Here is a 22248-nt window from a genome sequence, read left to right as displayed (position 1 = left end):
AGAAATCTCGCTTGACTCATGGTCAATCATTCCTTAAAACTGATTTTTTTTTTCATCAGACACGTAAGGTTCTATGTTTGTTGTATAGTTTTTAACTCGAAAAAAAAACTCGAATAGAAAAACAACAAAACCACCGCCCCACCCCCCCTCCTCGCACGTACTCGCTAACTTTCAGCTACTCAGTTTAGAGTGACGGTTACTCAGTTGTCGCCAAAACCGCACCTACTCAGTTCTGACTAAACGGCCTTTACTCAGAACTGACTAACAGCCCTTTTTGCGACATCTGAGTAGGGGTTACTCAGAATGCGCGAATCCTTCCGGAGCGGATTTTGGCCGTTTCTTTTACGTAGGAATAGTCAAACCCAGTGAAATTAATGATTATGTAGATTAAAATATTAAAAACAGTAAAAATTTTTGGAATATACTATTATATTTTCCAGAAATCTTAAACAAAATTTTCACAGCTGTTGCTTTTCTCATTGTGATTTGCCTCGCTGCTGCTGGTGCACATCCGAGAATGATTCCTATACCCACAGATGAGGGTATTTTCCATTATCATGCATGCCCTACAATAAAATCAAAATTATCTGATTGTTCATAAATTGTTATTATAAGTTGATATTTACCATTAGAAATTGGGTTTTCCGATGTTTATTGCAGACAAAAACGACAAGTGATGGAAGGCCTTGAAGAAACTGATCAACATTTACTCAGTTGTCGCCTTTCAAGCACTCGAATTTGCTGAGTGCCAATTTTCGTGTCGTCTGAGTAGCCGGAAAACTGAGTCGTTTTAGATCAAGCGACGGCTGTCTCATATAAAAGGCGATGTCTGAGTAAAATGAAGCCGCGCTCTGAGTATTTCAAATTTAGCGAGTATCGTCTGAACCATTGTTCAGTGCCAAATTTGTGGTTCTTGCTTGTACACAGACATATACACAATCTTTCTTCAAATTGACCTGATTTTTTATCCTCATCACCTGTTGGCATCCTTGAGTTTAAGGTCAAGGATTCTCATTGAAACACGTCGAAAAAACCATCGATCGGCCACAGTGAAAGCTCATTTTTGTGCGTAGAACAAGTATAATTGACAGGCTCACGTACTACTAACAATAATTATTAAACATTTTTATTTTCAAGTCTGGATTAAAACTTAACATTGAACAGAGCTGATAACAGTTTTCGGAGAATTTGGTTCAGTGTTCTGAAACGTCATTCGGCGCCAGGGATGCCAGTTGTTGAAGACAGGGATGCCCGGGATGCCATTTGAAGACAGGGATGCCAGGTCGTTTTGTCAAAAATCTGGGCAACATCAAGAAAAAATCTGGATTTTTCAGGTCACCACAAATTTTGGTTAAATTGCCTTAAGAAATTCAGGTACTGTAGACGCCTTAATTTATGTACTGGGTTGAGCAGAATTTTGGCTGGCTGGCAGTTTATATGGAAACCACCAGATTTGTTCGATATCCTGATGATTCAACCACAGACCATTATAAATTTAATTATAGTTTTTTTTTTAAATCAGGACATTTCAGTGGATTTTTGAAAAATCAGAACAAAAGTTGTAATAAATTATTTAAAAATGAGGACGATTTTTCGAAAATTAGGACAAATCCTGATATATCAGGACACCTGGCACCTCTGCATCAGATTTCTACGTTCTCTTCAGCAGTTCCTCGTCGTCGTCCATTTTGAATAATCGTCGCCTGCTGTGTGCTTCTTTTTGGGTGCTCGGATGGTAGAATCGGAAAACCCTTTTGAACTCGGTTCTTTCTTGATCCGGTCAGCACATTCAAACGCCGTTTAGTGTCGAAGTCGGAAGTGTGGAAGCGCAGTGCGTGTGTGGAAATTTCGAAGGCCAATTTTCTTGCTTTTTAATTTTGTGCGACATCATCATCTCCAGGCAGCAAGCTTTTTTCTGCCAAATCAGCTTGCAGCTGCAGAGTGGGGATAGCTGCTGAGCAGAAGAAAAAGTTGATCACTTTTCACCCCGGTGTTGGATTGAACTTCTTCTCCAGCTTGGATTCGTAAAAGAAAGCCCAACAATGAGCTGCCCGATGCCAGAAATCGGGTCCTGCATATCGCTGATTTCCAAGGCGGACATCCGGTATGAGGGCCTGCTGTTTACCGTCGATCCAGATCGATGCACCATTGCCCTAGCCCGAGGTAAGTTCGCATTTCTGTACCAATAGTCGCACCGGAAGGTGTGCTTTCGATTGTTTCTCAATAAGCGGGTCGGAAAAAAAAGAAGAAGCTGCAGCCATTGTTTGCTGGCTTCTTTTTTTTTCTGCTGTCTAGGCCTTGTTTTAAAACTCATGCCTTTCAGCTGCTGCTGCTGATGATGAGCCGGGATAGCCGAGTAGAAAACAAAACGAATGAAGAAGATAAGAGGAGGTGACAGGAGGAAATAATCTAACCTCATTTTTTTTTGCTCATTTGGCGATATAGTTGCTGGTGTCATAGCCTACTTTCTCATTCGGCCAAATGTCGTTCTATCAAACGGATTATCGTTACTGTTGGGTGTTTTCCCTTATTTTTTGGAAAATATTAAAATTCCTTGAATAGACGTGGTTAAAAAAATATGTAGAATTTACGTAGATTGACGTACTATTGAGTCCTAGTCGTTGGGGAAGAACTTTCAAAAAGTGGGAGTATTCGTCGATGGTCAAAATTACGCAAATAGCAGCATTTTATCGAAATGCTACATCAGATGCTTGCAATATCCGTGAAATGAGATCAAAATTATTTTTGACTGATGGATAAACACACTAGAACTCATGTTGTGAAACATGTGATAAATGATAAAAAAAATTGAAACTTTCAACACTAATAAGCTTTACCTTGTTGTGTTTCAATCTTTCAGTTGGGCAGATTATTTTGATATCTTTAGAAATGTTGCGTCAACCGTCTTATTTTTTCCGTTATGATCCTTCATTATAGTAACGAATTTTCTCAAAATGTATGAAAAATATCTTTAATAAAATTGTTATTGTACTTAATTGTTGATATATTAACACACGAAAACCTTTTGGCACAGGCATTGTTATCATCAGGTCAAGGAAATTTTAACTTCATTCGAAACAACATAATATACATTTCCTCCAGCGTTTTTTTTATCTGGGATTATATTACTCTCGCGTTATTCATGTCTCAAGGATAACTGAATGAAGTTCAAAGCATTATATCAAAATGTGGTAAATTATTGGAAAAGTTAAACAATTACAAGAGTTCAAACAAGCAGTGGTCCATATTCCCTATATTAACCTTTTCTATTCCTATTTATTTACAATTTTCTATCTATTATTTTCATGATTTTGTACGATGTACATAGTAATTTGGTTGCATAAAAGCTGTTGTTCAATTTATTCCAATTTATTGTTTTTTTGTAATTATTCTCCCTGGAGATGTTTGTTTTAACTTTAATAGACAAAAGAAAGATTTGAAATTTGTTTCGAAAAGTTAATATAATATTATAACTGTTATCAAATAAGTCTTTCATAGAGCGGCAACTTCCCTCATCCTCAATTGCTTCTTTTACAAAATTGCATCGAAACTCTGAGGTCCACCTCCAGTTGTAAAGAAGAATCAAGAAACTTGAGAGCAAATGGCCTAATATTCGTTCAAACTGCACTATGCACGACTAAATAGATTTCGCAAATGCAGAATATCATCGCTGTTGCGCATTTGTTGGCATACAAAAATACCCTTCTATTCTGTCAATCATTTACAATATTGTTAATATTTTTAATCAAAAATAACTAACGCATTTCCCCTATTTCAGTGAAATCGTATGGAACCGAAGATCGGGAAACCCAGTTCCCGATCGCGCCGCAGAACCAACTGTACGATTACATCCTGTTCCGTGGGTCTGACATCAAGGACATTCGGGTGATCAACAACAATCCGGTGCCAAATGATCCGGCCATCATGCAGATGCATCTGCCGCCGCAGCAGCAGCTGCCGCCGATGCAGAACAAAATGGGCCAACCGGGCTTCCAGCCGCAACCGGGCTTCATCATGCCCGGAATCGGTCCCGGAGGTCCCGGTCCGATGGGAGGACACCCGCCTGGACATCAACCGATCGGGCAACCCTACACGTCCTTCGGAGGACTCAACAATCTCGGAGGTATGCTTTCGAATGATATGGTTAATAAGGGCGCATTCCCACCCGGTGGACCGGTCAATCAAATGCAACCGCAGCAGGTTCAGCAGCAGCAACAACAACAACCACCACCACAAACAGCTGCTGACGGCGGTGGGTCCGCCAAAGCGCCAGGTTCCGAACTGGCCAACCTATTGGGTGCGGCGGATCCGCCACTGCAGCAGCAACAGTCTCACCCTGCTGCGCCTCTGGGTGTCGTGGGTGGGCCAGGGCCGGTGGGCAGTTCGCCTCCTTCGTCCGTCATCGTTGGTAGTGAGTTCAAAGATCAAGGTGGGGCAATCGTGACGCTACAAACTTTGGCTTGTGGCTGCTCACAAATTTTTTTTCTTGTTATTTTACAACATTTTTTAACAGTTGTTTCACTATCTTAATTTTTTTAATTATAAACTATTCATTGCATAGAGTGTATAAATAGTTTGCAAAATATTGTTTTATCCATTCTTTTGCCATGCGATTGATTTTGAACGTTTGGCTTGTTTTGTTGCGACAGCAGTAGTTTATGTAGAACGTTTGGTCTTTTTTCTCATAAATAACGAAACGAAGGCAACTTTTAAAAGTGTTTTTTCAAATCGGTTTTCGGAATGTCGTTTTATATTTGGCTTCCAGTCCTTCTTACGGTGATGTGTTTTTTCCCTGTTTTTCATCTTCATAGTTTTGCGATTTGGTCGTGGGTAGGCTCTCTAGAGAAGATTCTGAGTTCAAATATTGAGTAAAAAGTTATTTTTTGAAATGTGCGACATTTGTCTGCAAAAATAGTTTGTGATATCAGTAAACGAAAACAAGATTGTTTTCATGGGTTTGGCTGGATCTATAATTGTATTCTCAAAAACTTTCAAAAGTAATCCGTTTCCTTGTGTTTATCCAACTTAAAGTGGTGAAGTAAAATTTCCTTTAATTTTTGACTTATCAGTTGGCAAATTCATCCACCTTGCAGATCTAAAAACTTCAATTCTAAAATTTTCTTTAATTTACGACCAAGTTTAATCCGATAAAAACCGCCAAGCTTACTGGCTTTTTTTTTCTATTTTAAGCTGAGATAGAAGTTAGTTGAAAAAAAAAGGCAAGCTAGACAAAATCAACAGATTATCAGTTAAAACATAAGATAGCAAATTATTGGAAAATAGTAACATTCTAGTACAAACAAGTGATTAGGGTAAAATATCACTCAACAGAACTAATATACATACCACTAACACTAGTATAAAACTGTAAGTAGATTGAAACATGTAGCATGTTTACCATTCAATAGTTTATTATTTTTATTTGTAGTTTCAATAATGTGTAAATATTATGAAAAGCAAAATCAAGCGAAAATTGAGGCAGTTGGTATTCAAACATCTTAAGTATTTCTTAAGGTTATTTCTTTAGTTTTTTTTTGCAATCAGTATTAGACGAATATGAGTTCGATTTTTCAAATATACTCGGTATTGCTCAATATAGAAATATTACAAGTATGACAGATTTTACACTTTTCTACCATTTTTTATTCGAGGTAAATTATAAAGTTCTATTCCGGCATTAAAAAAAAGTTATCGATAGCATAATACATTCAATAATAGCTTCATTTCAACCAAGAGGTTCTATTCGGTGTTTATTCAACACCATCTAATATTAAATGCCTCAAACGATATACTTTTCCTTTTTTGTCGAAGCTCATTCAATGCATCTCCTTTGGCGCCTTCTATCATTTGTCCCATGTATCTGTTTCATATATCCATATCGTGGTCTCCATTTTTGCAAATTTCTTTTAACGTTTGATCGTTTTTTAATATTTCTTTCGATATCCATGTCCATATTTTTGCTTTGCTGCCTGCTTGCTATACTCACAACGTCGTATATTGTATTTGAGTTTGATCTTTCGTGGCCACCATGATATATCGTTCATAATAAAGCAAACCGAAACAACAAACTAATCGCCAAACTTTGTGACGCTTTCAGATTTGATTGGCGGTGGCGGTGGTGCCGGTGGATCTCGTTCTACTACCCCGAACAATTTGTTGGCCAGAAAGAGTCCAACCGTGGATATGGGCGTGCAAACCAATCAGCAACAGCAGCAGAACGCTAACCGTAGCGGTGGCGATGGAGCCAACTTGGAACGAGGCCAGCATCAACAGCAGCGCCATCGTAACAACAGCCAGCGAAGCAACAGCAACCAGAACCAGAACAACAATCAGCAACAGCGAGAGAGACGTGATTCCGGCAAGAACGATGGCCAGAAGGACAACTTCAACAAGGTGAGTTTGGGTGCTTACTGATTGAATCTTTTACAGCAAATTTATAAACTCCAACAGTAGTATTGGAATTCATTCGTAGCGTTTTGCAAATAAGATCTTAGCCAATTTTTCATGATTACTCGTACAAAAGTAATCATTCTGCGTATCAGTTGATTTTTTTTTGTAATGTATTACATTACGAAGTTTGTGTCTAAATTTAATGAAGTTTACTCAGCTTAACTTAATTTTCTTTATGCTGCAGTAATTGGGATTGGTCGATCTTGGATCGATCCTTAGAAGATCGATCTTTTCAACTCCGATTTTCGATTTTTTGGATCGATTCTTTGGCCAGGAAAAAATCGATTAGATCGGTTTATTTTCGATTCGATCTTTCGATCTTTTTTTTCTCAATTAGGGAAAAAAGTGCATAATGGCCACCTTAAGGAGGACGCATATTTAACCGTAGTAATCAGCTACAATAAGTGAGTTACATCAGTGACACTAAAAAAAGTCAATTTCCTAACTGGATGAAACTTGAAAAAAGAAGATATAAACGATTAAAAATCCATTTTTAATTTTTGTGCCGAAATCTGAAAATCAGTCACTGTAGAGGCAGTATAAGCACCATCAATCGGAGTACGATGAGCGACTTACCTATTGGTAAGGTGTCGTAGAGATAATCAGAAAACTCGAGTTCGATTCTTGGTCGAGGCAAATTTTTTTTCATGATCAGTTGAAAAATAATTTTAGAAAATTTTAATTCATTTCAATACAATTTTGCAAATTATTTCCAAACCTTGTGAATTGTGTGCAGGAAGGTGTTTGCGATTGGTTAAGATTAAAAAATTTGCTCGAGTTTCCAAATCTTAAGCAATAACAGCGATTTTCCAAATATTACTTTAAAAAAAAATGATTTTTGATTTTTTTCCGCATATTTTGTTTGACATCTCTCATAAACATTAAAAATTGTTAATAAAAATGCCTTAAAATAATTTCTCTTAATCTCTAGAATATTTCTTGTCAGTACATTACTAAGAAAATATCAAAGCGTTTCCGCGATATTTGAATTTTTTGATTAGTGTTGTTTTAAAACACTTACTCCGGTTCTCTTTACATAAAAGCGCTTTTTTTTTTAAATATGTTTTTATTTGTATCAAATCATGATTACACTTATATTACATTATTGCATTAAACTAGGTGTTCAGCTCAATAATGAACTGTTCATAGCCCTATAAGTAACTAGATTATAAAAATTTATTTATAAGATTTAAATTTGCTGAGCGCAATCAAGTTTTTAATGTAGGAGAACATCCTGTAATAGCAAAAATATTTTATACTTAAAACTAAACACTATCTTAAAATTAAACTAAACATAAAGAGAACGAATCTCTGCGATGGAAGACTGAATCGATTTGCCTCTGAAGTTGGAGATGATTTTGTTGGCCATCTCTTCGATAGATTCAATGCCTGCAATCCGAACATAAAAGCGCTTGAATTTTTTTTCTTCCATATGTAGAAGGATTATAAAAATTTGAAATTTTGTGTCTTTTTGCATATTTGGAAAAGATCGATTAATCGGAGATCGATCTTCAAGCTCCGATTTTTTAGACGGATCGATCCCAGAACCGTTAATCTGAATCGATCTTGGAGATCGATCTTTTCCCGAAGATCGAACAATCCTAAATGAAACACATGTACCGAACAAAAAGAGAAACTAACGTGTATAAATTTACACGAAAAAATTCAAGGAAATAATGTTAAACTGATTTAATTTTGTGTGTGAATCTTGATAGTTGGTGAAAACCTTTTAGTAGAAGGCTACGAATAAATCAAATTTTGAAAGCATTGTGTTTTCTCAGCTGTTAACAAGTGCGATGAACTCCAATGAGTAATTCGTATTATGCTCAGTCTTTATGTTTTAATTTAGCAAGATAATAAAATTTTCCTCTTTAGGTTTTCTTGTTTTTGCAGTCTTGTTCCTTATTAGTAGTTTTCTAATTTAAACGGTTTGTTTTCTGCTTATCTTTCCCCAATCACATTTATAGAACATGAACATGCAGAGACAAGGACTGAATAATCAGAATCGTGGCTGGAACAATAACCGTGGCAATAACATGCGGAACGGCCAAAACATGCGCGGTCGTCCTCGTGGAGGCCACGGTGGCCCGCAACAGGTAAAGCCTTTAGTACTAACCTCTCGAAAACAAATCTTTACCAAAAAGAAAAAAGAATTTTCGGCATATTTTTTTCCAATGCCACAGTTTTGTGAACATCGTATGTGGATTCGGAGGCACAGACAGGTTCTGATATCTTCTTGTTCTCTTGCCGGTTCTTTAGACTGAATATGCAAAGCGCAAAATGTTGGGTTGTTTTTGTTATTGGCTACTGGTTTTTTGTTCAAGGAATTCTTTATGAGTTTTTCGTTTTTTATCTTGGCTCAATTTATAATTAGTTTTCCCTTTTACCGTGCTTTAAGAAAAAAAAAACTCAACTCCTCAACTTTTCTAACTTAGTAAATTTCCGTATTTCTGTTTAACGCCCTTTCTCGTTTGCACGAACATTTTAAATTCAATCCTGAAGGGCACCAACACGAACTATCGTCGTAAAAGCGTCAGTTCCGGTGATGGTAATAGCAAGAAACAGTCCAGTAACAACAACAACAACAACAACAGCAAACTGCACAATAGTAGCAACCCTTCCAACAATAATATTAAGAAAACGACTAACCATAATCAAAAACAGGGCGGCAACCGTACGAAGAATCTTCTCAAGTTCGAGAACGATTACGATTTCGAGCAGGCCAACAACAAGTTCGAGGAGCTCCGTTCCCAACTGTCGAAACTCAAGGTGGGCGAAGATAGCAAACCTGAACAGGTAGTTTTCAGTTTTTTGTCTTATGATTTGCAATACATGATAATTCCACCACATCCCCCGAACAAAACCTCCAATCCCTAGAAGTTTACTTCTAAACCTCAAGTTGATAATTGAACGAATAACGAGAATAACTTTGCTTATGTTTTATCAATATGCATTCATTTACTTGTATTAAGTTTAACTAACAGTGAAAGAGCCTTTGTAACGTTAATCAATTTGCTTGCATTTGTTTGTAGTGTGCTATTAATGATGCTCGTAAATGTTCTGAACAGCAAAATAAAACACGTTATGATTTTAGTTCGTTTTAGTTTGACAACGTGCAATCGAGCATTCCTTTATCAATTGAAAGAGTAAGCAACTCAAACACTATCCTAGGCTCAGTTGTCAAAATTGAATTTAATGAACGTCTTGCTTATTCGGTTCAAATGCTAAACGAATTTGGTGGAAGGCAATAAAAACTGTTGCTAAAATAAATTTTCTACTATCTTTTACGAATCATCAAATTAAAAAATTCAGCTGACGAGCGAAACTATCGACAAGAAGGACGATTCAGGCAATGAAACCGGTGCCGGCGATCACGAACCGGAAGAAGAAGAAGTGCCTAGCTACGACAAAGCCAAGTCATTCTTTGACAACATCTCATGTGAGGCTATCGAACGCGCCAAAGGCAAGCAGCAGCGCACAGATTGGCGGCAGGAGCGCAAGCTAAACACCGAAACGTTCGGTGTCGGTTCGACTAGACGCGGAGGGTGAGTTCTGATGGGATTTCAACTTTTAGTTCGTTAAATCTAATGCGTATTTTACTTTGATGATAATTTTTCAGATACAACCGACGTGGCGGATACTATAACCGTGGCCCTCACAACTATCGCAATCATAATCAATACCGCGGAGGTAACAATTACAATCGAGGAGGACGCCCGAACAACAACAACGGCAATCGCCAGAACAACGGCCAACCGCACCACAATGGTCTTCCCCGTAACAACAGCGGAAACGGAAACAACGGTGGAAGTGGACTCAATCGCAACAATAACAATGGCAATGGCCAGCAACAGTCGCAGGGTTCCCAGCAACAACAACCAACGACCCAATTGCAACAGCAACAACCTCAGATCATAGAGGTTGCCGCGGGTACGTAGACTTTACTTTCGGGGTTCATGGAGAGTTTATTTAAATTTCAACATATTTCATTTTATTCATTGCAGGCAAATAATGCTACACAACACCCAAGGATATACTCTTACTTTTAGAAAGCTGACCAGAGTTCCGTTAAACTTATTAATAGAAGAAAAAACAACAATGAAAAATATTACCTTTGAAAACACAGAAACTGGTAGCACCGTGTTTCGTTGCTCCCGCATGCGTTCGCTGGTTGTTAAGGCTAGTTTAACTTGTGTGTGTCCTCCCGTAAAACGGATCCAGCTGTGCTAATACCGTTTGGGGCGGCGCCACTCTAAAAAACTACACAGAAAATAGCACAGAAAGGAAGAAAAGTACAAAACGGAAACACTAACTCGTTCCAAACCGAGAGTTAATTAGGATAAAATGGAATTGTAACTTACTTACACTGGATTGTTTAACAGCCACATGCGCTGTGACAGTGACACAAAGAAGAATAGCGATTATTTGGAGTAAGGCGATGAACAATGATACACTTTCGGAATACGGCAAGGTTGTATAAAACATGATTAGTTGGAAGGGAAAAAAAACGAGGACAACGTCAAACGTATGTCCCCATCATTAATAAATCCCGGCAACCTATTTTTGGCGGTGGTGCGATTGAACCAACCGCAAATATCTTACACTTCGATTAACCCGAACGATTGGAGGAGCTGTTCCCGATTTAAACAAACAAATAGTTTGCTTACCATCTGGTTAGCTAAATAAATTTTTCTTCAATTAAGCGTAACCGTGTGATAATCTAGTGTTAAAATCACGCGTGAATCATTGGAGTGCGAGGTATATGTTCAAGGATGAAACTTGAAGCGATTTGTTTTTCTATTGCTGGCAACAGAAAACTTTCGGCAAACCAGATCGTAGTTCGTTCCCTTTTGTATTGTTAAAGGGCGGAGGCAAGCAAGTGCATGATAACCCCTATGGACTGGAGAAACTGAGTAGCGAGCTGGAAAAGTACAGCGGAAGGACGACACACTGGATGGAATGGAAGGTGCGTGCGTGGGAGGATATCTACGGGCTTCAGTTTTTGTTTTGCTAGAAAAATACGACGCGCCCAACATCAAGCACCAGAGAGTGCGTCGAATATATCTTCTCCTTCATGTAAATTTCCTAACAATCAAGAAACAACTAAACACGTGCGAAAAACATCAACTTTCGGAAGGTTGATGGTAATCGGAACCAAACTCAGAAACAACGGAATCAACCATTTTCTTGAAGTGTGTAGCAGTAAGGGTGAATGAATGATGCACCCGAAAGATGAGTAGTTATAAGATATACTTGGATAAAGCAAACAAGCAAAAAGATACATAAATTACAAATTACGCTAAAATACCACACACATTTAAAAGCTCCCCTTTTCCGCAATAGGGAAGGGTTGATAAAGTGCGAAAAATTAGCAGAGGCAAATGAGCAAGCAAACGAAATTTAGATTTTTGTTTAGAGAGAGGGCGCTGAAGGCGCATTGTAACCGAGAAATGCGATGAGAGATGAAATAGTAAAAGGAGATTGATTTTCTAAAAGTGTCAATAATCATCGAAGTCGGGCAGAAACAGGGGGCTGCGTCAAAGCAGCAGAAAGATTGAAATTTTTCATTCTATGTGATAGAGTACTTAGAAAAAGCGTCGGAACTAGATCAGGTGAAGCACTTTTTGTCGTAAATATTTTGTATCATTTTCATTTTTAATTATTAATTTCCTATCCTCTACTTTTAATCAACCAAATATGCATGTTTTCCTAATAATGAGGAAACTCGTTGCGGTTCACTTTTGTCCGACTCATGATAGGTAGAAAGCTAACCATTAGTTTGAAGTTGAAAGCTGCCGATCGTAGTCGTGCCCCCCAAACTTCGAACCCGACCATTCGATGTCTGAAAAATTTGAATGTTATTTCAACAGGTAAACCCGTAATCTCGCATAGCATTTGCTTGGAGTCGAAATTAATTTGGAACAACAATAAGCGCTGAATATGTAATAATTATGATTATGATAATATTGATTAATTATAAATATTATAATCTAGAAGAAATGATAATCCTGAATCAGTCCGGAAGAAATGAATGCAAGGGATAGCAAGTTTTTTATCAAGGGTGAATCAAACTTCGTTTCCCAAAAAGTGAAACTCCAGGTATTTGACAATTGGTTGGAATTCAAATTTGTTTTTTTTTAAGGTATGGTTGACTACTATTTTTGATCAAATTGCGGGTTTCCAACTTCAGAAGCACTATCTGGAGCAGTACCGATACTCCTCAATCTTTTAATTTCTGTGTTTCAAATTCCAGCCACAGTAATGCACACAATTAGCAAATCAGCGCAATTAAAATATCGGCCACAACGATTCCACCGGGAACGAAGTTGATTTGCTCATTTTCCATCCACCCGAAACATAATGCTTTAGACAACAACAAACAAAAAAAAAACACTTAAACGGGCTGAAGCAGCTGCGAAATCCTCAAAAATCGTTTTCCCCGGGTATCAAACTCGTTAACAAAAAAGAATGCGAAATAAAAAAAAAGAAAATATCAATCAATATAAAACAATAACTCACAAACAAGATTCTGTTTCATTCAACAAGCAGCGACCCAAAGTTAATCTGGGGCATTGTTGGATGTGGGGAAAATTCTAAACGCGAAATATGGAATATGGAATGGAAGTATACACACAAAAGATGGCTAAAAGTTTCCGGATTGCCCCCGTGCGGGTTGTTCCTTATTTATTTTTTTAACTGTATACTGTGGGCGTGTTACATGCGCGCGCAACTTTTTTTTTTTTTTTTTTTTTTTTTTTTGTATGGGTTTATGAGCTACCTGGCTGACCCGGAAAGGAAAAACAGATCGGGGGACAGAAGAGGAAAATTTACATGAGAGTAGAATAGCTTAGAGTAGGATAGCGGCAACAGAGCCCGTGGGTTCTGAAGCACCAGTTTAGGGAAGCGTTAAGATAGTGCTCGACGGACTGGGACAATTGGGCCCTACATGAGCTTCGAGTTAACCCAACCTCCAATTCAACCGAGCAGTAACAGTATGGTAGCAAAAGTTATCATATGCTTACGTCTCGATATCATTGTCAGAAGGGTTCACTATCTTACCGTAGTTGAGTTATCCCTACCTGCCACCTAACCTTACTCGATGCAATAACTTTGAATTTATTATCGTTTTAGATTGACTAAAAAACATATTTTTCGAATTCAGAACAAAACATCTAGATAAGAAGCTATCTCTCAATGCAGCAATTAATAGAATTTCGCTACACAAATAATAATTGTACCAAATGTTTTGGAAATTAAAAAATAATATAGAGATACAATTATGAATTGCATGTTCAATATCTTTTGTACTATCATTGACTTATCAAAATAACAGGATTTAAACCATAATGCAAATGGCGATGCTGTTCTTCTAAAACCTCATTGCTAATCTTGAACAACTTCTCAAACAACTTTCCTCAATCTTTGGTTTGGTTAAAATGAATGTCAATTTTTAAAACCCCGATATTATTTTCCTGGACGAGTAGGTTCTTGTTTATCAGAATCATACCTTCTATCTTCTACATTCCTTATTTGAATTTCAAACCTAATCAAGCTATAAGATCGAACTACAATAAAAAAGTATTAAAACGAGAAAGAACTATGCTGTTCTTCTAAAATCTCGAACATTTACAACTTCACAGAACAACTTTCTTCAATCTTTTTCGGATGAAATAAATTACACTCCTATTTATAAATCTCCAATTTTATTGTACTGTGCTATCATCTATCTTTTACTTCATTATTTGAATTTCATACCTAACCAAAAAATAGACAATTCTATCAAAAAGTTTTGAAACGCAAAGGAAATATTTTTGACCGAAAACTATCTAAACAGCACCTTAATCCAATAAGCCTCTAGTTCTTGTAAAATGCTTGATTTAAGAATAAGCCTTCGAAATTCATAAACCGCAAATGCACACTTACTAGAGCATTGGGGAGAAGGAAACTGTTACTTTACCTTGCCTAGTAGCACATTGAACATTGAATACCTAACCATGCCAATTGTTAACATCCTCTTCCATCTAATTCTTGTACAATTAAATTGCCTATCTAATTTTGGCAGTTATCATTCATTTACAATACTGTCTATTCTAATCTAACTTGCGCATAATGGAAAAGTGGAAATATCAACATTAAAACAACAAATTGTGATATTTCCACTGCGCAATGCTGTTGTTGTCCAACGGAAGGGAGGGCAAGTGTTTCAACTCCCATTCACCTTATCAACATGGATCATCAAAGAAAAAGTATACGATATTCAATCACCTTTTAATTTATTTTCTATGATCTCATATCGAATAAGGCTACGTGCAACCGCCCTCTCAGGTTTATGTTAGTTTAGAGTCTGTTTCCAAACCTTCAACTTCCATAAACACAGTAATGCACGCCGTCGCCGTGACCCATTACAGCCTAGGGTACGGCGTGTTACATGCGCGCGCAACTTGGGAACAAATTCCGCCTGGGTGCCTAACTGCCGTCGCGGGCGATTGCCGGAATGATTCAATGAAATAATGGGAACGTATAAAAACGCTAAGGATCCAGTTATTGGAAGAAGATGGTTACTGATAGTACTTTTATTGCTACTACCTACTAATACAACGTGAGGGTTTCGTAATGTGAAAATATGGTAAACGAGTTTCGATTAATTTTGTTTCTTTTTATATATCGTGGAAGGTTTGAGGGATTTCGTAAGGCTACCTTTTTTCAAGTGCGAGAAAAGTGAACAGAAGCAACAAGAGACATTTTTTTACTGCAGAAGTAGGTGCGCGAACATTCGCGATAAAGTTATAAAATCCGTATTAGAGAAATATGTGATGATGTACGATGATCGAACAATAACGTTGGAAAGCAACAGGGATAAGTCGCGGATTGACTGTCGGTCGCTCCCGTGGGACAATTTTAACAGATCACACTAAAACAATTAAAAAATAACCCAAAAAGTTGCAAATAGCAGAACAAGCGAAGGAAGGTTGAAAAAAGGTGATGTATATGTACAATATAAAACTGATATTACAGTAAGCAACACACAGCAGCGGAAGTTGAATAAACATAAGCGCTGAGGAAATCAGTTTCTTCATCAGAATAACGAAAGAACAGAGAACAAACTGCGCTTATAGTCAGCACTAAACAAAAAAAACTTTAACACAAATGATGAAGAAATAAAGAACAAGACAACAAAGCCAAAATTGGTCCAATAAGAGAACTTGAAAAATGGAGAAAAACAAACAAAATATAAACAGTAGTAATAACGATTAAAAGTGGTAATTCAGCGACTAAACTATATAGAAAATCTATAAATTATCATTCGTATATACAAAAGATGTTCTTAACAGTTTTAAAATTTGGCGGGAACCAATTTCTGGAATGATTTGTACCGATAAACAGCTATGACGTCAGATTGTATGAAATGATACAATGCTTTTCGGAGCCGTCGTTCCGTTCATTTAAAAAAGTTCAACAAATAAAGAACTTCTTGAAAGCTATTCAAATGCCCATACGATCATCTGGTAAAGAAATAATAGTAATTATTAATAAAATTATTGCCAAAAATGTAATCATGCTCTAAAACCTGATTGGTTTGTACAGATATAAGAGGGCCAGCTTTTATGTAATCAAAAATGTTGAACATCTTCGAAAAAGGTTATAGGATCTGAATTCATTCCATAGGTTTAAAAATAGACATGACAAAAAGTTGAATTCAATAGTAGAAATTTCAAGCAAGTTGATTGGTCGAGTTTTCTAGAAAATTGTTTCTCGACAAGTTGTGCAACTGTTGAAAGAAAAATGAAAGTTGCTGTAGCCGGTCTTAGAGATCTTCGTACAAAAACCGCGCAGTGCTAAGAAAAGGCATTCAAAAGACATAAATTCAGCGCGTATTTCCTTTGTAATTATCAAGATTCAAGGCGTCTAAGTTCATTAGATTCGCAAACTGTGTACTTCCTTAGAATGGAAAAAAACTGACATCACAAGGACCTTCCATTTCCTGTGACTATAAAAAATGTAGGCGCAAAAATAAATGGCACTTGTAATGAACAGATTTGAATGTGCTTATCACAAATTAAGTTTATCTTAAAAAAAAGGTTATAACAATGAAACGAAAATGAAAGCGTACTACTAGTGAACTCTTTTTGGGCCTTAACTGTTAAACGCAAAAAGTCAACTATTATGTTCCTCTTTCTTAATCCATTAAAAAAGCCAACAAAAGCCCTCATCTATAGTCTTGAGTGGCCTGTTCTTACAATTACTTATATCCAGAAGTTGCATACAGTTTAACATTTGGTTCCGATCGAAAGTAACTCAACTGGATAAACATTTTCCAGTCGGATTTCGCTAGAATGTGCAATTGAAAAATAGCTTCTTATTTCCGGCTCTAACGAATAGAATTTTTGCATGGTATTACTTTCGATCGGAACTGGGAATAAGGCACATAGTCTGATACGTTATTGAATGTTAATTTTCAGCTGCATATTTGCTGTTTATTTTAAATTTGTTTTTTTACTCTTCAATCAGCAAGGATTTAATTTTAGAAATTCTTTAAAACATCGCCCAAATTATTAACTATTGAAATCGCATTAGAGCAGATCGTAAATGGTAAAGTATTAATTTATTTTTTTGTGAATTGAAAGAAGGCAACTTTATATGAAATTAGCTTAATTGAAATCGCCTAACAGTAAAACATAATTCATTTGGAGGATTAAATCAACAGCTCAAACAAAGACCCATATTATTGGTAGCGGTTTTCTTCTATCGATGTTCCATGGAGCCTGAATCGTAATCTCAAAACAACGCCAATAATTTCCACATTCATTGAGGTGACCATCTGTATGGTTCTAGTTTTTTTTCTAAATTTAGAAACGCTGTATCAACTCTTATGGTTCGCCGTTGTATGGCTTCTTGAACCCCTTCCGAAGAAAAGTTAGAAGTTATGCCGAATGTGGGGAAAGACTGAAGCCATCTACCTTTTACCATTTGACATAAATTTCTCTCCAATGTGTGGCCATTATACGGACCAATATATGCGGTCTCTAAAAGTTCTATTTCGAACTATTACAGTACAACAACGGTATAGATCCAAATCAGGTTTAAAGTAAAATTTATCAGAACGAAAGAGCAACACCAAAAACTCGTTGAATGAAACTGTTTTTCAAATTTCTCAGGCTCACGGGGTGGGTTATTGAAGCAAAAGCTAGAATAACGCATTTTATTTTCTCTAACATCCTCACTGTGAGGATATGGTATAATTCTAGTAATTTCAATGTCTTGAGAAAATAGGTAAATGCAATATATAAATCAACCAATGAATATTTGATAAACAGCAGAAGTCTGTGTGCTGAAGACTAATGGAAAATTTACATTCATGTTGTAAACCACGTTTTGAAGGCAAATTATAAAACTGCAACAGATGGATGATATCATCAAACATTATATTGCATGATTGAAAAAAAGAAAGAAGAGAAAAAATGATACAGCAAATAATAAAGAGTTAAAAAATAAATCAACTCTACAAAAGATAAACAATTAGCCGTTGTGTTTTATCCGAAACGTCCCTTTTCCGAATCGTTACGCAAGTGGTCTTCAAATAAGCATTTGGTTCTTTGACCAGATTAATTTCCATGAACGAAAGTCCAAAACTTTAACTCAAACGTCACAAAAGTGTTCACAGTCACAGCTCCGCGCCTCATGACGATGACGGATCGCAACCGTGGTCCCAATACTGTGACCAAACGAAAACTGCAAGTAACCAGCCAAGACCTTTCAAGTGCAAACAATATATTCACAGTTTTTTCTCTCTCTGGAGCCACCATTAACTGGTTCGTTGTTTGAAAAGGATATAAAAACATTCCGGAAGTATTTTTTCCATCTCAACATCGATACATAATTAACCTTCCTTTCCATAATTTTAATTTGGTAATTTGTTTATTCTATCAACAGACCAAATATAGGTCCAAATGACGACTTAAAGTTAAAGCTACACAAAATTTGAATCTAATTAGCGATTTCTCGATATTCTTAAAACTTTTCTTCGGAAAACATCCCTCGAATCGTCAAAGTCGATAGGCTCGGAAAAGCGGTTGAACGTTTTCATCACACCGATGAATGCACTACCCAAGTAACAATTTAGGTTTTCTAAGGGAATCCATACCAACTATAAATCAAAGCTATAAAACCGCGTCCGATTATGTAAGGATCAATAAAACTGCAATACAACGTTTAGCAGCACAAAAAGGCCCTTCTGCAGTAGGTTCTGTAGAGCGAATTATAAAACTTTGACATGGCAAATCAAATTTAAAATTCTTTATAAATTCCGCTTATAAAACCTATTAATTATATTACTTTCATCTACAAATAATTCTGCTCCTTAATGAGGATACTGGTGATCAATTTTAAAACAAATTAATCTCGTCTGAAACAAATATAAAAATAAAATTAAACACAAAGCTTATCCTGTTCATCATCATTTTATTCAGTAAATCAATGTTATTTTTTCATCCTGAATTTCGTTGCCTGTTGTTGATTCACTTGCGCTTTCAAATTTACCGCAAATATGTATGAGAAAAGTTGAGAAAAATTAGGGGCCAGCTAAAATTCGTACTTAAAATGAATAATAATCCGATAAATAATATTAATCGAATATCGTTTCCAACTTTTGAATCTTTTATGCGGTTGGTAAACATTTTTTCTACATTATATCAGCCGTAATGATGTAAAAATGTGTTAAAAACATGCACCAGATAAAGTTTACTTTCTAAAAAAGAAAGACATCGTTTATAGATTCATCATTATTTGTCATAAAAATGGCGCTGATATATAAAATTTGTAATAGTCTTTATTGACCACTTAAAAACGATTTTGTTTTCTTAAAATAACTTATCGAACTAATACACTTTTACAAAACTTTTATGTTTTAATAAAGTGCATAAAATTCGAAAAAGAGGCTTGGATGCCGATTCTATAAATCGGAAAAGTTATATAGCATTCTGTGAGGCTTCCCTACAAAACTTCTTTAGCCTTGATGCGTTTCTTTGAGGCATTTTGATAAGTCTTATAAACACAAAAAGTGTCGAGGCCTTCTAGAAAAATTCTTGAAATACCATTACATGTGTCTAATAAAACCTTTCCGATTAATATAATTTTGGCGGTAAAGTAATGGATAATCAAATAAAAAAATTTAGAGCATTTGCTTAAAACTTTTATTGAATGTAAAATTATCACATATCATTTTCTGGTTAATATCTTTAAAAAATATGATTTAGGCTCGTAGCAAACAAAATAATTGCACCTGAGATGCCACAACAACACTACGCTCTCTCAGCTGTAATCAAATATGCAGCATGCCATGAAAATAATTGACACAACTTTCCAAATTATTCAAAGATAACTTTATTCACTTAGAAAAACACAATGCTCTGATGCTCTTGAGAGACAACTTTGTTCATCGATTATTTTCACGGAAACTTCAATTATCGCGGAACAAGACCAATTCCGGTAAGCTGTACACTTCCAGCGGATAAGTCATCCTGAGCAGCATTCCTTTCCATTTTTCTAACGAGCGACGAGGTCAATTTCATACGTTGTTGTTCCTGACAAACGCGAAAACAATTATTTCTCCTTTTGCTGTTGAAAAACATCTTATTGTTTACATTTTGATCAATAACTGCATAACTTTCTTTTATAAACCCTTTATATGGCGAAATACCCCTTACAAGGTTATTTTGGCCTATAGAGGGATTTTTTTTCATATAAACGGTTTAAAGAGGCCAGAATCAGTCATTAAGGAACATTTATAAAACCGAAGCTTCTTGTAAAGATCATATAAGAACACGAGTGCTACAAAATAATTTAAAAAGGCTTTTATAGATCAAAATAGGTCTGTATGCAGGTGTTTTATGACTTTTTCAAATGGTTTTTGTTTTAAGGTATAAAAATGTTTTATAGCTTGCACAAAGAGTCAAATAAAAAAAACAATCAGATAAATTTATTGCTGTTTCATAGATTGACTTTATAAGACGCTTGTAGCTATCTTGGTGATATGTTGTGAATAGGTTTTCAATGAACACATTTTAAAATAGTAAACGGTATAATATATCACTTATAAAACTCCTTGCAAGAATTATAAAACCAGTTCTACTTTTGTGTGTTACTTGGGTATATTGGCTCCATAGTTGTTAAATCGAATGGGGACATACAGTTGAAGGTCCTGGTTTCTCAGTCCATGGGGTCTCACATTAAGAGGAATAGCTTCCAGTAGCGTAGGACAATCGATACGCGATGTCAGTAGATCGGCGACGAAAGAAGCTCGTGTTGCATTTCTTCGGGCTTCGAGAGTATCCATGTCTATGAGACGACAACGATGTGCGTATAGCTTGGCATGAGGAACGGGTCTTGCCAGTTAAGCTGTCTGAGGGCATAACGCAAAAAGCGCCTCTGGACAGCCTCGAGCCGCTCGTTATCGTTCTGGTAGTAGGGACACCAGACAGCTGATGCGTATTCGAGGATGGATCGAACTATGCTGCAATAAAAATCTGAGGCTTCTAGAAGCTTTATCGACGACGTAGTTCGTATGTGTTTTGAATTCCAGCTTTCGGTCGAGTACAACGCCCAAATCATTGATGTGGTCCACCCGCGCAATGGACTCGTCTCCTAAGAAGTACTCCACGCAAAAAGGCTGCCGTCTTCGAGAGAAACTGATAACTGCACATTTACTGCGATTCAAAGGCAGGCAGTTGATGTCGAAAAGATTTAACTGGTTTTGCAGGAAATCAATGTCGTCCTGACCGTTTATGGCGTAGAACAGTTTAAGATCATCAGCATAACAAAGTTTCGGGCCGTCGAGAAGTGCGAGCACATCGTTAAAATAGATTAAGAAGATAATCGGTCCTAAGTGACTACCTTGGGGCACACCGGAGGACGCAGAGAACTGGCTGGAGAGAGTGTCTCCAGTGCGAACTGTCAATTTACGTCCAGTTAAGTAACTGCGGAACCAGTTAAGTAAAGGTCCGCAGAATCCTAAGCTTCCAAGCTTACCAATGGCGATATCGTGGTTCACCTTATCAAACGCTGCTGACAAATCGGTATGAATGGCGTCAGTTTGAGACTTAGCAGCAAAACTTTCGTGTACATAGGAGGTTGAAATCAACAGGTTAGTTGTCGTGGAGCGTTGGGGCATAAAACCGTGCTGATCTATTGAAAAATGTTGCTTACAGTACGAGAAAATCGGATCCATGACCACTAATTCGAATAGTTTGGAGATTGCACATAAAGCAGAAATTCGTCTATAGTTGTTGATATCTCTCCGATCCCCCTTTTTATGGACTGGAAACATGTAAGCTCTTCCTTCCACAGTGAAGGGTAGGTGGCTCTGTCAAGAGAAGCTTGAAAGATGAGTCTCACAGGAGTCAGTAAAACAGGTATCAATCGTATTGAAAAGGTACATGGTATATCTACCGTCCGGGCCAGTAGAGAGGGAGTTTTTGAGCTTTGCCGCTGCTTGCTCATGCAGAAGCCGAGTGGCGAAACAATCCTAACAGCACTCTCCACATGTTCTGGGGATGTTGAAGCAGTAGCAAAGGTACTCTTTGCGGTTAAAAAAAAGGACAATAAGCCGGTCAGGGTCATACAGATCCGGATTTCTATTTTGACTGTATCTTCAAAACTACGGTTGCTTTTTTTCATAAATTATACCATTTTGGAATGTCTATACCATGGGTGGCCAAAACATCATTTTTGTGGCCCGCGAAGCTTGTTACAGAATGACCTAATTTCAATATTAGTTCCTTTCAAGAATTGAGGTTGTTGATG

The 22248-nt window shown here is 36.8% G+C and overlaps 1 protein-coding gene across 5 annotated transcripts; it reads left to right on the top strand.

Moving 5' to 3' along the window:
- The first annotated feature begins 1663 nt into the window (after window positions 1–1663).
- Window positions 1664–12823, top strand: LOC129750857 (protein LSM14 homolog car-1-like). 5 transcript variants are annotated; one of them, XM_055745962.1, is made up of 8 exons: window positions 1664–2163; window positions 3779–4429; window positions 6098–6393; window positions 8418–8546; window positions 8953–9219; window positions 9763–9995; window positions 10070–10380; window positions 10455–12823. In XM_055745962.1, exons 1-8 carry the CDS (start codon window positions 2043–2045, stop codon window positions 10460–10462), a joined length of 2016 nt encoding a protein of 671 aa, XP_055601937.1. In that variant the 5' UTR covers window positions 1664–2042; the 3' UTR covers window positions 10463–12823. The 5 variants fall into 5 exon arrangements, with proteins under 5 accessions (XP_055601937.1, XP_055601936.1, XP_055601939.1 ...); XM_055745961.1 differs by having other exon boundaries at window positions 8953–9246; XM_055745964.1 differs by having other exon boundaries at window positions 1665–2163; window positions 9115–9219.
- Window positions 12824–22248: the final 9425 nt, after the last annotated feature.

This window comes from Uranotaenia lowii, chromosome 3, assembly GCF_029784155.1.
Source record: "Uranotaenia lowii strain MFRU-FL chromosome 3, ASM2978415v1, whole genome shotgun sequence".
NCBI lineage: Eukaryota > Metazoa > Arthropoda > Insecta > Diptera > Culicidae > Uranotaenia > Uranotaenia lowii.
Note: the sequence above shows the minus strand (reverse complement) of the source record. Positions and strands in the feature narration are given on the sequence as shown.